The 16,369-nt window shown below is 31.3% G+C and overlaps 1 protein-coding gene across 1 annotated transcript; it reads right to left on the reverse strand.

Annotated features, from left to right (window-relative positions):
- Window positions 1-3,429: 3,429 nt before the first annotated feature.
- Window positions 3,430-12,730, reverse strand: LOC131842200 (fibroin light chain-like). Its single transcript, XM_059190731.1, has 7 exons — window positions 12,645-12,730; window positions 8,716-8,804; window positions 7,193-7,388; window positions 6,787-6,930; window positions 5,129-5,226; window positions 4,303-4,447; window positions 3,430-3,863 (listed from the first exon to the last, which is right to left on the reverse strand). Exons 1-7 carry the CDS (start codon window positions 12,678-12,680, stop codon window positions 3,768-3,770), a joined length of 804 nt encoding a protein of 267 aa, XP_059046714.1. The 5' UTR covers window positions 12,681-12,730; the 3' UTR covers window positions 3,430-3,767.
- Window positions 12,731-16,369: the final 3,639 nt, after the last annotated feature.

Consider the following 16,369-nt stretch of genomic DNA (forward strand, 5'->3'; position numbering starts at 1 on the left):
TCCGTCGTGTACATAATGGATGGGTTTTCTTGCCGAGACTTTGTAATTTTTGTGATTATGCAGAAGAAAGATTATTACGTAACTAAACCTATTATGCTCCGACATGATAGTAACTGAACGAAACCACCGAATGTATGCTGTACGAACGCGTCAAGCAGCTGTCGTGATGATTAGCCCTGTGATTTATATACACTGTGTTATTTTATTTGACATCTGCCGTTTATAATTTTAAGGTAGGTATAATTAGTTTTTAGAGTTTATTGCTATATCTGATTCCAAGGTACTCTCATTAAACTTACAAGTGAATATATTCTCGCACCGGTCCGTTCCCGCCTAAAATAGTATTGCATCATACGTCTCATCTAGTACTTAACTTAGTTCATGTACAGGAAATATACGTTCGCTGCGTTCAAGCGATTTCAGTAAAGCATAAAAAAAATGTTTATTTACTAAGGGCTTCGCTTGCTTAGTGCAAATACTAATCATGATATCATCATTTTATATCGATATGGTAGTACTTAGTTGAACTACCGTATTTGTATTTGTTTTGTGTTATAAATAGAGCTGTACAAATGGAATACCTACCTATACGTGTTATTACGTGCTTATTTAATTAAGAGGGATAGCCATTGCGACGGTCGAAAAATTTAAAGATTTTGAAAAAATAATTGACGGAGTTCGAAAAGGAATTTATGGATCGGGTTTTTTTTATTTTATTAAGTACATATCTAATAATATTTCCGCAAATTGTTATTAAAAAATATTAAATAGTTTTAACAATATAGTAATTAAGATATACAGAGGTAATCGTAATAAAACTCAAGATATTATTAAAAATGGATAAAAGCAAAAACCAGAGATACGTCGTACGTTTACCATGAAACTTCGAGACTATCTGAATATCTGCCTAAGAACAAAAGAGCCCAATACATTACATAATGTTAAATACATTAGAGCAAGGGACTAAAAGGCGTAATATTGTGATCGGGAAGGTCAAGCGAAACAGTCGACCTACCTGCTCTCACTACAATCATTGTAACTTAGTCAATTTTTGAAATTTTGACTTGCAATTTTGTACACATATTTTTGAATATATAAACTTAGATTTAAAAAAAAAAATATCCATCACAGTGGCTATCCCCATTAATTGGTAATCGTTACTGTACATTACTTTTGATATAATTTATAACGCACCACTTTTGTGTTCTCTTTTTTAAATCCCACTCATTATATGTTTTTAATTCTTAGGGCCAATATTATATATTTTTTGGCCAAAACCTACTTTTTCAACAAAAAAACTAGGTAAATACAGTATTTACCTAGTTTTTTGTTGAAAAAGTAGTTATCAGCTAACTCTAGTAACTAGGTGATTACTGTAACGGCAGTAAATAAGAGTAACTATGAAACTACTGTACCTGAGTAACTATAGTTCCTAGATAACTATAGTTATTAAGTTAATATCAGAATTCCAAAGTACCGACTAGATACTCTGGTACAGGTACTGTTTACTGTGTTCTCTGTACATTTTATGGATCCATTTTCTTTTGGATTATAATGGAGTAGTGCAGGCTCCTCCATTAAAGGGCTAATATTTACGCTGGCGGGAGACCAGTGGAGGATAATATGATATGATGATGAAGTCAGGCATCCCGTCATGGCGACTTTGATAGGGTATACTGTCTTTATTAAAATATTAGGGTAAAATATCTTTATTAATGTAGGGCTATGACAGCCTCTTATCTCTAATTTACCGTCATTGGTATCAATGCGGTCCCTACTCATTGCTAATAATCCCCTAACCCCGATATGTATCATTTGCAATAGTAGATCTGTCATAAATATTTATTGTATTATTTTACACTATGAAACTGAGTTTGTTTATTGGGTATTACCACCATAGGCCAAACTGAGATTAGTGAGAGATTAGTGGGCTGTGAAACCACCTTAAAGCATTTTCTATCAGTCCACTGAGAGAAAATACTTCAAGGTGTAAAGTTCGCCATATGCTGTTTATTATTGTATCTGTGCATTAAAGCTTTAATAAACAAATAAATATCTCTTTGTGTTAATTATGACTATAATCTATATTTATTTCTGTAAATTAATAGGCGGGTACTACTAGTGAATTTATGAATACTAAAGTTAACAGGCGTGATATACAACTGTTAGTTACTAATGTGTCATTATTTAACCAATAAATTGTTAATTTTCCTGTAACGAGTGTACCTATAATCAATTGTTTGTTGCGCAGTTTTATTTGTATTTTTTTTTATGAAACCAATACTAACCTACTCTCTGTTATAAGTATAGAGCAAAGTGTACAAATGTAGAATCCATGTATATAGGTATAGTGTAAAGGCGTAATATCTTGTAATTTAATCAGAATTTTGTTACTGAGGCTAAAAAATAAAGTTTTAGTATTATTTTTCGTTTGAATCTAATCTCAGAAACTGCTTTTTCGACCGTAAAGCGTGCATGTGTATGCATTATGTTAAGTTGCCCGTAACATTGTGCTTGTTTCATTCCAATCAGTTCAAATGGGAATTAACTCTATTGAAGTAAAAACTACAGTTACACTTTTAAGAAGACCCCCAATGCCAGCAATGAATCATCTCAGGTTGACCTCCACGCGGTTCCTCCTGGAAGCCATCTTGATGAATAATGTGTAATATTTTCTAATATTTATTTGTATTATTATTCTGTCTATTGTTACATTTATATATATATTGTTCCATGCTATTCATGTGTCACCACTTTCGTTGTTTTGTCTCTCTGGAACAGATTATTTCTTGCGATAAGACCGCCTTTTGTATATTCATATCTCTTTTCTGTTTAATCTTTATGTAAAATAATTGGTGAAACAAAGAGTTTATAAAATGAAATAAATAAATTCTTGGTGAACTTGTCACGACGTCACGTTGTGACAAGTTCACCAAGACTTCATGTTCATCTTATCTCGCTCCACTGGTGCCCCGCTAGCCTAAACCGCTTACGCTGGCAGATAAACCATTCTATTATATCGTCTATTAAACAAAATATAAATGTTTAAACAAAGTTTAAACATTTATTTTCATGCGTATAATTGTGTCGATCTGGATTTTTCTGTAAATACATACATAACATACATAGAGTATGTTATGTATGTATTTACAGAAAAATATATTTAAGTATTTATATCCGTTATCTTATATCTAGTACCGCTAGTACCCATATAACAAGCTTTGCTTTAGTTGGGACTAAATGCACACAGCACGTGTTAAGTGGTCAGAAAAATAAATATAAAAAACTATTGAGAAAATTAATTTTAATTTTCCTTTCTTCATTCAAAAAGTTGTTGATTTTCAATATCACTGACTTTCGATATCATATTATACTGCAGTGGGTAAACACAACGTTGAAATAAAACATAAAATTGTATTTGTACATCTGGATACATCTTTATTAAATTAAATAAGTATCGTATACCATGAAATGAAAAGCCAAGTCGTTTGTTTGAGTATAAAAACGTATATTTACATAATTAAAACCGTTTATTTCTGTTATTGTGGCACTACAAGGCAATATAAATCGTATAATATCATTATAATATTTAATAGCAAATTTAACATTACCTTGTACATCTATGTGACTATATAATACGATATTGATAAGGAATACGTCTAAATTCTGTAAGCGACGATCTTCGTTTGATATTATATTTTGGTTATTATATAAATAAACATAAGTATATATTATATAGTATATAGCTAGTGATTTGTTCAATTTATCTACACTTGCACATTGGCGGCAGCGCTGGCTAGTGCTTCGCTGGCTTGAGCGGATGCTCCGGCTACGTTACCACCAGACGCGACGGCCGATAGGACCTGTGAACAAATATTAAACCAATCGTTATCGTGGTAGAGGCAGTGCCGATTTAGTCTAGTAGCAAATACTACGGCCCTTGCGCCCCGACAAATATATATTATTGTCAAAGTCTAAACGGTCAGTTATAAGAATTGAAACTAAGCTATGGGCCTCTTGAAAGAAATTTCTACAGGCCCCACGGCTTAATCTGGCACTGAGAAGAGGTAGAGAGTTGTGAGAGGCAGAGAGTGGTTGACTACCCTGATATATATATTTCAAAAGTGGTCAGTAAAAACGACCCGGGAAAAATATCTTTGATATATATTTACAACTGACTCTCCTGTTATGGAAACATCAATAACACACCAAATCAATGCGAGAGACGGCGTTGGCTAAACTGAATATCGTTCTCCAGTATAACTGAAATTTTAATGGACGAGTGAGTGATTATATACTTACGCTAGTAAGGACTGGCAGGATGCTTTGTCCTGCTTGAGTTTGGGCAGCGATGGTGGCGGCTGTGATGGCTGCTCCAACATTGTTACTGCGGCTGTTGAAGGCACTGTACAGACGTTTGGCGGCACAGTATTCTTCGTTGATTAGGCTGCAACGCATTAAATACAATATTTATTTGTAGTTAGTTCTCATTGGTCTAGCGATTTAGAACATCGCCTTATATCTGGCGGCGGGTTCTAGTCCTCGCACGATACAAAAATTTGTATTGATGTGTACGATTGTCTGTGTATAAAAGCTTTCTATGTAGATGGTATCAGTTATTTAGTACCCATAATATAAATTTTACACAGTTTGGAACTAGCCCTGCTGTGTGAATTATCCAGGATTTTTATTATTATCTTTCTCATAGTTATATGATTTAAAAAAGTCTCTTGTCTGTTCATCTCATCTCAACTGAAGTACCTGGCATACTTATGCAGCATGAATAATAATAAAAATAAGGGACTTTCAAATTAAAAATAAATTTAAAGGATAATAAATGTCTCAGTACAAAAACCTCATCATGTGCAGACTCATATACAAAACTCACAATGTTATGCCTACAAACTGGTAGGCCTAGTAAACAATACATTAATTGTTGTATATGCGTTGTTGTGAAATTAATTTCTAAGCGACATCATATTATTTAAATTAAAATTTAAAAAACCTTTATGTTAGTCACTTATGTAAGTCAAGGTATTGTATTATTGTTTTTCCTATCGTCCAGTTCAGGATATAGATTCAGTTGAGAGGAATTGACTACAAAATCAATAGTTTTTTTATTACTCACCCAACTTGGTATGGGTTGGCACTGGCAAGAACTGCATCCCAAGCTGCCTCGAATTGGTAGCTTCTACCTCCTCCTGAACAGGCACCGCTTGGCCCGGACTATTAAAATGTAAAGTTACAACAATTATTTTAAACAGCACCACGCGTGTTTTTCGCTCGTTTTTTTTGTGATATGATAGCTTTCTAAATAAGCGGTAGATTAAAACAATAGTAAGATTATACAAAAGTATTAAGTTTATTTAAATAAAGTATTTATGATTCTATTCTATTGTAAAATAAACCCATCGCGACAACATTAATTGTTGTAATCAATGAAACAATTCTTTAAAAATCTTAGAATAAAATAACTGTTCTGCAGTTGGAGTTTGTGAGTAAATCTAAAAAATATAATTGTTTTATTACATCAATTGTTTTCTTAAAAACGGTAGAGATCGTGTGGCTACACTTATTAATATTTTGTTATTATAAAAACTTTATAAATGTGTTAGGATATTTCTACTTTAACGATTATAATAATAACGAAATAAATGCTGTATACACATAAATCTTATGTTGTACAGATAAGTATTGTGTGGATATATAAGATTGTATAAGTGAAGAGATTGTATTTTATAGTTTAATGTTATAAAATATAATAACACGTTTTTAAAACTTATTTAAAAACAAGAAAGATTTGCAATTAGAACAAATCACTGTGCGCTAAAACGCAGGATAGTTTGATGTGCACGCAGGGCAGACAGAATATATATATGCTACATTTATAATAGGTATAAAAATATAAAATTGTACTGTTAGCGGGTACACTGTTCTATATTGATCCATTAAAAAGAATGCATGGTACTTTTTATCAGAAATGTAAAAATAAAATCCGCGTGATGCAGTTAAATCATTATGCCTAATTATTCATGATTACACTGTAAATCATTAATATCAATATCAGTCGAAGAACACTCACAACGATTTAAGACAATGTTTAGGGCAATTTGGCAACGTCCGATGATAAATGGCTTTGCACCGGAGTGATTTATGCGGGCAGTGCTTGGTTCAGTATTAAGAGTACCTTCGAAAAGGCTTTAGTATTAATATTTCATGAAGGGAACGCATACGCTATATATTAAATAGCTAAATATTTAGCTCTGGATATAGCAAAATGTATCTTTTATTTCCATTTGTCTATACCCAAATGAAATATAGTTTTGCTATGGAAATTTTTGGCTCTTAATATTGAATGGTTTTCTTATTATGTACAAAAATAATTATATTATTTTTTGTACAAATTAATGGAAAAAACAATGAACTTTATTACGATTTATATGTATACGTATAGGTACTATTATTATTACAAAGTAAAAATTACCTCTGGCTGACCTATTTCACCCGTCAAGTAGTTTGCTTTGTAATTGCTTTGCAATTTGTGTTCGGCATGACATCATAGTCTATAAATGTAAATGGGAACGCACAGAAGAGAATCCACAGACGACATATCATGAAGTTATTTCAAGTCAAATTAAATTTATTACATAGGAAACATTATTATTACCATGTTCCTTAGTTTCTTATTACACTTCAGCTCTACAATATTCATGGTGACGTTAAAGAGGCGAAATGTTTACTAACATGTGGACAGTTAGTTTGCCATTTGCATTAAAAATATCTTACCGAATAACGAAGAGAGTCAGGGTTGGTGGCCAACTGGGCGATAAGGCCAATGTTGGATGCCAGGCGTCTGATGTAGTTGGCGAGAGCTGGGATGATCACAGCTTTGTTTCCGGTACGGACTGAGGTGGCGTACGCGTTGATAAGCTGCACAGATATATTTGTATTGATTAATAGGTAGGTATAAACACTTAAGACACCTACAAAGGTGTCTATGTCTAACATTAAATTAAAATACCGTGCTTGAACAACTATTGCCAGGCATGTTTGTCATTTAAGCAATCGATTAGTCATTAATAGGCTCTGCTCAATGAATATCATTTAACCGGTGTTTTAAATTTATTTGAAGGCAATTCCAGTACATCCAGTGGTATCTTATAATAATAAATAGTATATGTGACAGACTTACAGCAGCGGCGTCACAGGAGTTTCCTGGGATACCGGTGGCGAGCTCACCCAGAGCTGCAACGGTTTGGGTCACAGCCAGACCCTGGCTGAGACTGTCTGGTTGGTTGGCCAAGTCATTCAAGATTTGTTGAATGGTTAGAATGTAGATGTTGGTGTCACCACCATCAACGATTTCAAAGGCACGGTCGGTTAAAGCACTATAGAAAAACAATAAAAAACATATTTTAATTTTATTTAAAAAAAATACAGGTGTAAAGCACAATATCAATACTTAAACCATGAAGATAATAAATGTATGTGATACAGTCGTGGCATAGTCATTAACACTTTGTGCACTAGTTCACATTCCAAACTCTCGGGTGATAGAAACACCGATAACAAATTAAATAACATTGGCAGTTGACAACGTTTCAGATATTCGTGAGGGCAGGTATATTATTTATCTATATATTAATACGTGAATCAAAACTTTGTACTACTTTTTATGAAAATTGCGTAAATGGAGTTGAGTATGAAATTTACGCACACTATAGAGTTTATAGAGATATTATATATAGTCTAATAGAGATGGGGTGCAGAATACTAATATTTTTAAAATTTATTAAATCAATAAAACATACATTATACATATTACCATATATCTGACATACACAGGCATATATACTCTTTTGTTTATTGTTAGTCTGTAGACAATTGGTTTGTCTTTAATATTTGTCTAAAGTATTACTGAATGTTAAATTAATTATAATGGAATTTCGACCACCGGGCGACCACTAGTATTGTATAAAAGAGTATCTGTGACAATATACATAATGCCGCCAGGTCAATTAGTTATGAACTAAATGCTGTTTTGCATAAAATAGATAAAATGGAAGATGATATTGTATCTATTAATAGTAATTAAAACTGGGTATTTACCAGGAAACCATTGTATAAATGGATAAGGATAATCTGGTTGAAGATGTAGCAATCAGTGAGAATTGTTTATTTAATTGATTTACAGGAACGGGTGTTTAATGAAGTTTGTTATTGTTATCCGATAATTGTACAGAATACATTCGGAAATATTTTTCAAAGCAAGTATTGTTCAGTAAATTTAATATATTATATTAATAGTAGTACATTTAAATTTAAAACACTTAACCATCAAAAATACCATAAAAATACAACTTTTTAATGTTTTTAGTCCACGATTTCTGTTAAATACAGTACATACAGCAAAATACTATTTCTTACAATTTTTGTCTGTCTGTCTGTCTATCTGTTTGTTCCGGCTAATCTCTGAAATGGCTGGACCGATTTTGAGGGGACTTTTTTTAGTAGGTAGCTGATGTAATAAGGGGCAACTTAGGCTACTTTTATTTTAGAAAAATAAAGTTATATACCATGCGAACGAAGTCACGGGAACAGCTAGTATATACATATAGGCGATGACTACTGCTTATCAACAGGTGGGTCGTCAGCTTTTTACACTTCAAATACATAAAAAATGTAATAAATTATATTGTGTAAATTTATACATACCTAGAGATAGGGCGTCCATTGCCGACAGCTGGAGGGATGTTGTTAATGTTGTCTTGGCTAATAACAACTGAGGGGGCGGCTAACGCGCTCTGTAAATGAAACGAATATATTAACTATTTTCATTAGGATAAGGATTGAAATAGGCACAATAATACTAGACCAGAGTTTACCAATGCCAATTTGATTGTCAAGGAGGTCAATTTGAAAATCGAGTCTTTATTAAAATTATATGGAATGTTAATTTCAGTACATTACATACTTAGAATTTACTTACTGGTTAATTATTTTTCCACATTCCTAGTAATTTCTTCCTATATCTATCAGTTAAGTTTCTTAAGTAAATCATTCAATTTTTTAATGGCAATTTGTATGTTTGGTATATGGAGGAGGGGGTGGGGGTTCATAAGAAGTTTCAACAGACTAAGTTGGGGCATGACACTAAAAAGGTTGGGAAAGTTATTCAAATTCTATTGTACATTTATACGCAAATAAAAAAATATAACATATGTAATGGTAATGCAGATTTTTTTGTAAACGACCATAAAAACGGACATATTTTATTACAACAAATATATTAGGCTATATTAGATATTATAGTTTTTCACATTGATGTTTATCACTTTTACATATGAAAGGCTTTAATTTTACTATAGCAGGGCCCAAATAATACCTAATAATGATGTAGAAAATGTTGGTTATAAAGCAGATATACGAAAAAAATCAATTTAAATAGCATGCATTTTATTGAGAATGTACGTCGAAAGACATATTCATAACCTGATCCTGATACTTATAAATTACGAGAGTCATACAAACCAGAGTGATATCAGAAATGTTGTTATTTGTTATTTAATGATTTTAAACTGTACTTTCATCCAGAGGTGATAATTTTATCTTACTCATCGCAAGTAACGGATTATTGAACTTATTACAGAAGACAAACTTGACTATTTGGATTCGGAAACCCGACATGGCAAAGCTGAACAATAAAATTGGTAATGTCTCTGTTTGAGAACAGGGAATGACAGGTATTCAATAATTGCACACGGCCGGGATACACCGTGGGTTTACTCTATGTCAACTGGGGAACTATTTTCATTACTCAAAATGGGGGATTTGTCATGCTTCCGTTAGTTGGGAATTTGTGATGTTCGACGTTTGTGATCTTAAGTCTGGTCCGTTGTTATTTGCATTATGTATGGTATCTGTCATAGCAAATCCTATTTGAATTCCCCGGTTATTACGTTATTTATTAGATTGTTGATTGAGACTGTCTATGGTAGCTACTATTCGAAAGAGTTTTTTAACGTTATTTCGAATGGTCGACATATAAAGTCAAGCAGGCCGTTAACATGTCTGCCATTCCAATTAAACAAAATAATTTTAAACAACTTAAACAAAACTACTTTACTAGAATTAATATTTTTTTTGTATAAATTGTGTATGCCATGTAATATTCACCAAAAATTTTTTAACTTCATTTTGTTTAATTTTTATTGTTTAATGTTGATTATATTTTCCTTATACCTTATAATTTTCAAAATAGTTCTTAATTTTATTCAATTTTTACGAATTTAGAAATAGTAGTACCTACTTATTCAATCTAAAATAGATCATAGTTCTTGATTACCCGAGTGAAACCGAGGTCGGCCGCTAGTTATTCCATAAATGTGTGAGAATAAACCTCTACTCTGAGTTCCGATCTGTATTCGGATATTCAAATATCTCGTTTGATTGCTTTAGTGCTGTCATGTACAGAATACCATTCCGATATTCCGGGCTCAATCCCCGAGCTTCTCCACCTACCTCGCCTCATTAAATTTAGCTTCGAATGGAGATGACATTCTCAGCATACAATTTACCAGGAGAAGTATCGAACAGGTACAGGTGTAGGGTCTGGTATTATCGTATAAATTGAAATGTTTAGTGTACGATGAATTTAGATATACAACCTTGTTTGATTAGAGACATAAGAATATTACAAGCGACTTGAGATAAGAAGGAACTCGTAATTCGACTTTCTTTTATTTGTTACAAGACGTCTGCGCCGAATGTAAATTGTAATTTTTTTTAACTTGCTAAAATTAGATAATATTAATTAGAGGATTTATATTATTTTGTTTAAATAAATAATATAAAATCGCTAAATAATGAAAAGGACTTCTGAAAAATGACACTTAATTCGATGAAATATATAATTAGATTTTTTTTTAAATAACGCCGAATATGCGATAAAATATACAATATGGAATATTTTTTTAATTAAGACTTCTAATTTTGTATGATTTTAACCAAACCCGTATTTAAATAACACCAAATGTTACACATTAGGTGCATTTTTTTTGTACTGTTTTAAAAGTGAGTTTTAACAATTAACTGTTTTACTGACAAATTTGATAGAGTTGGTCCTATATTAATTTTGTAATTATTGGTAGTTAATTTTTGTTTAGAACAAAAATTAACAGTTTTTATTCTATTGTAAGGTATCAGAATGTATTGTATAATAGGGTTAATATAGAATGATTGTCAGTTAATTTACAATAGTCTATTTATTCTAGGCTTAGTTAGCAGACTTACTATTAACTGTAAGTCTGCTAACTAAGCCTACAATAAATAGAATTGTAATCGGATTGAAATTCCAATTAACAAATTGACGGCTTCGGTAGTCTACCAGTTCAGCACACCGCTTTACTTTCTATGGTCGTGGGTTCGATTCCTCGCACTGTGCAAACATTTATATTCATGAGAATGATTGTTTGTGCCGGTCTGGATGTTTCCTATGTATATTATATATCTATAATATGAATTTACAAAAAAATTAAGTCTTTATATAAGTCGAGCAGTACCCATAACACAAGCTCTGCTTACCGTGAATAGAATAGAATAGAATAGAAAATCATTTATTCAAATAAACTTAATTTAAGCACTTTTGAATAGTCATAACAATTTGTTTTTTATCTACCACTCGTTCGGAAAGCTGTCTCATCACAAGAAGAACGAGCAAGAAACTTGTGTGTTGCTGTTTTAAATAATCCTTGTAAGTTTACATTTACAAGTCGAAACGTGTGAATACAAACTACCAACAAGCACTAATTTTTTGGGTCAAATATAATCATGCAATAAGATTAAATCAGTCGTAGTGATAAGACGTGGGACTAGATGTCGCTGTGTTAAATGTCCAGAGTGATTTATTATTATTTAACATTAATTGATATGAACAGCATTATATCTTTGACAAGACGGCAATATTGTAAACTGGTTTACGACACAATATAATTTTTAAAGTTAGACGCCATTCATAGTAAAATTTTAAACGTTTGCTAAATCTGAGTGCACATCAGACGTACACGAACGTAGCAATTTATTGCAAAATGTAACTACGAACAATAAAATATTATCAAAAGCCATTTAGTCTTGTCTATATTTTAATGCACGGTAATATTTTTGACGATAAACTACCGTAATAAAATTATTTTATGGTAGATTATTTTAAATTGTATTTGTATCATTTTTGAGCGGTCGAAATATTTTACTAAAGGATATTATGAACTATATGCTCTGGTATAATTTTTTAATTTAGTAATATTAATCATATAGTAGCTATGAACATGATAGATTGCGAGTCTCTAGGGACGATGTCCGGGACAGGATAAAGTGGCGGAGAAAAACAAGGAAAGCACCACCAAATGGGGAAGAGTAATATTAATCATCATAAAAACAAATCTTAAATAAATATTGAAATACCGAAAGTATCGTCAAATTAATAAAAAACAATTTTAAATGCACATATTACTTACCAAAAGTAAAGGACGACATTTAAAAATAATTTTTTAATAAGACGAATAAACTAATTAATAAAAGTAATCAATACAAAATAATAAATAATATATTTTATATTATTACATAATATATATGAAAAGTTAACTTACCGTTGCGAAGAGCAATACCAAAACGAAGGGCAACATTTTGTTGGTCTTTTTCGACCAATACGGTATATACTATACACGAAGCCGTCTGCTTTTATCTACTATATATACACACATAACAATAAACGTAAATATAGTCCATTTGTTCAAACAATATTTTGTAAACAGTATTAATTATTGACAAAAAAATAATAGAACGAGTTACATCAACGTTATGTCGTAAGTTTTAAAGCACATTATTGAATGAAAAATATCTTTATAAAAGTAAAATGTTTTTGTAATTTTTGCAATTCCGAACAAAGCGATTGATTAAATCTCTTGTTTGAATGTTTGTTGTGTTGTGAATATTAACGCGAATTGTCTTTTCGTCGTACAATATGAAATTTAGTTGTATTCCATTTTCTGTTTGCGCGTCATTTACTATGTAAATCACATTTTGAAGGTGAAAGTAGGGATTCGTGTACCAAGAGATGTTGCTGTTCTGTAAATTAATATTTATTTGTATTGCAATTATTCAAATTATTCTTTTTAAATCGGATTTTTTGTTCAGTTACTTTTTGAGACCATAAATAGTAGAAATTTTCCTTTTTTTTTAAGTTATGAATTAAGAAATTTTTCTAGTAGATTCATAAATTAATTCATAAGTATGTAAGAAACGAATATATCTACGCATGTGGCTATTATTTAATTTAATTCTGATAATTACTAAAAAGTGATAGCCACTCATTAGAATTATATACCTAACATTTTCTATCATTGACAAACAATGTTTTATAAAATTTTATTTATTTTATTTTATTCATATGATACAAAAGGTGGATATAACGCTGTTATATTTTCTAACTTCTATTTTGTCTTTTTACTTTGTAATTGACTACGTAGTTTATGACACCGTAGTCATATGACTTTTAAAGATTTCAGTTCACATAGAATACTGCCTGTTAAAATTCGGGGTGTATTTGTTAAATTGCAGAATACCGTATACCCTTGGAGAATAAACCGTACTTAGTTGTCAATTGTGTGAGTAGCCTATTTTTGCAGAGTGCAAGCGATTACAAACTCGCACAAATCGGTTGTTTCATAACCATCAAGTATAGCCAATTAATTAGAAAGCTTAGACAACCATTTTAAATGGAATTAATTTAGACAAAATTTCTACGTCTCTTATAGAATAAAAATTCTATACAAATTTCGTTGTACGTTCCATTTTATATGCAAATAATTTTAATTAATTTGTATTTATTATCTAGGTAGATTTCTACAAAGTCGTCGGCGTGAGTATCTTTGATATACCTATTTCTGCTGTCAAGCACCTTGCTTTCTAACCTGTGTTTCGGTTTAAATGGTGAGATAAGGCAGTGAAATTGCAGCATATGGCGGTTTAAAAACTTTAGACATAAGAATACCTGACAGGTAGCAAAGGCGTAACATGTTAAAATAATATCTTTTAACTCGGATTGAATAATAAGGCGAATATTGAATTAAAATGCAAGTAATTCGAAAACATAACTCACTGTTCGAACCTTTCCTCTGTTTAGTTACCAAAACTTAGAATGGTAGACAAATATCTTTTTTCTTAATTGCCCACGAAGATTGTTCAGGCTTTGGCATCTGAGGTTTCGTTTCAGGTTACTCTGAATGCCATAGATAAAGGAAACATTAATCAAATGTGTGCTTCGATATTAGTATTTTTAATTGATGGTGCCACACACATCAGTTAACATAGCACTAGTATTGTTAATATATACATGTTTTTAATTTCTGATATTGATCGACTCCTAAAAATTGGAATTTAGAGAGAACCTATTTTGGTTTCAATTCCATTTATTTGTTCCCTTTTGTACTAAAATAACAAATGTCGAAGTAGCGAATTAGATATTTGATATCTATGCACAGGAATGTATAGATTAACTGAACTGATAAATTGTATTTGACCCAACCGAGTTTAGTACCACTGAAATCGATATTCTGGTATGCCTCTTATGGAAATGATTGCACTGGATTCAACTTCAAAGTGAATACAACACACGTATAGGTATGTTCGAAATTGATAGGACGCATTGATTGATTTTGCGATACTCGACTGTTCAACTCGGATTGGTATCCATCCAATTCATATAATGTCAATCAATCTGAGATTGACACAAAACTACTCTCTAAGCTGTTTGTCTATCGTCCGCAACTGAATAGGTCTCTCCAACATCATGTAACAAAGTTACACGCTCTGTCTATTGACATATTCATCTGGAATTGACTATGATTTCTATTTGAATTGGGCGGAGGTATTAAATTAGCCTCATTGCCAACTGAATCCCAAATATTAGTATTTGGGGTTCAGTTAATCTCCTCCCTCCATTACATAGTACTCCTGCCTTTTTTTCTATCTTGTGCTTCCATTATCAATTGATAATTGCAAAGCAAGGCATTTCAGGAGGTTCTTCTTTTTCGATTCTTCTCCCGCTGTTTATCAGTCGCAATTTTGAGAACTTTTTCCCCGTTGGTATCAGTTATCCGAGTTTAATAGCCAGTATGTTTTAAGTAGCACATCCTTATAACTATATTTGTATATTATATACATTTAATTTTCCGTTATTCTGTGGGCAGCCTTATTACGAATTTTGCCATGCAGTGAATTCAAGCTGTAGTTGGTGCTTTGTCTTTGTCATCTCTAGTTATCTATATAGATAAAGATAGTATAAAGCAATGTTGAAGTTTTCGTTTGTTTGCTTATATTTTCCAAACCACCCAACAAAACAGATTTAGTTACAGCTTTCACTGAGAATTTATTCTGAAAGTTATATATGTAGTTATAATCATTATATTAATACTTCTTAGGAAAATTGCGCGGACGGATGAGTATGAAATTTCGCAAACGTATAGTTTATAGGAGTAGGAGAGCATTTTGATTTTTTTTTAATTATTCATAAAAATATATTGCACACTACAATGTGTTTGACCCATACACGCATAAAAGTATATAGTCTTTGAAAGAATCTTAATAATATTGAAACTTAAATTAATTATGGTCGAATTTCGGTAATTGGGTGACAAAGAAACTAAAGTAAATGTGAAAATATTAATTAATAATAATAATCTCAGGACAATTCACACAGCGCCATCTAGACCCAAGTTATGCTAGCTAAAGCTTGTGTTATGGGCACTAGATAACTGATACATATACATAGATTTTTTTTGTAAATACATACATATTAAACATAGATAGATTATTATAATACAACATCCGTTATTATTAAACTTTATCTGAAATTATATGTTATATATACTTATTCTTGTTTTACATTGTTTTCAAACAAATAATAATTATTCGATGTTGTTTTAAAAATTCAATTTTGTAGTTCTATTTCTGAAGTTTTATTATACGAGTGCAACAAAGAAAGTTTTGTATTATTTCTATCGGAAAATGCTTTCTGTTTTATGTTTGAATTTGAAGTGGATTCGCTATTTAGTTCGAAGATGTCTTGGAATAGGGTTGTAATTGAATAATATTTTTGGTTTTCCAATTAATGTAAAGTTAATGGCTCTTGAAAGTTAATGTGTTCTAAAAGTAAAGAACGTCATTATTAAATATATATAGAAATTAAAAATTTTATATTTAAATTCTAATGGCCTCTAATAGTTATTTTAGCAAGTAGTTCAATCAAGTTTTCATTGTTTACACACAGCTTTATTTTTTTATGTCTTCTCTCTTTGTTGATTACTAATAATAC

Source organism: Achroia grisella, unplaced genomic scaffold (assembly GCF_030625045.1).
Source record: "Achroia grisella isolate CSIRO2021 unplaced genomic scaffold, CSIRO_AGI_Agris_v1 utg215, whole genome shotgun sequence".
Lineage (NCBI taxonomy): Eukaryota > Metazoa > Arthropoda > Insecta > Lepidoptera > Pyralidae > Achroia > Achroia grisella.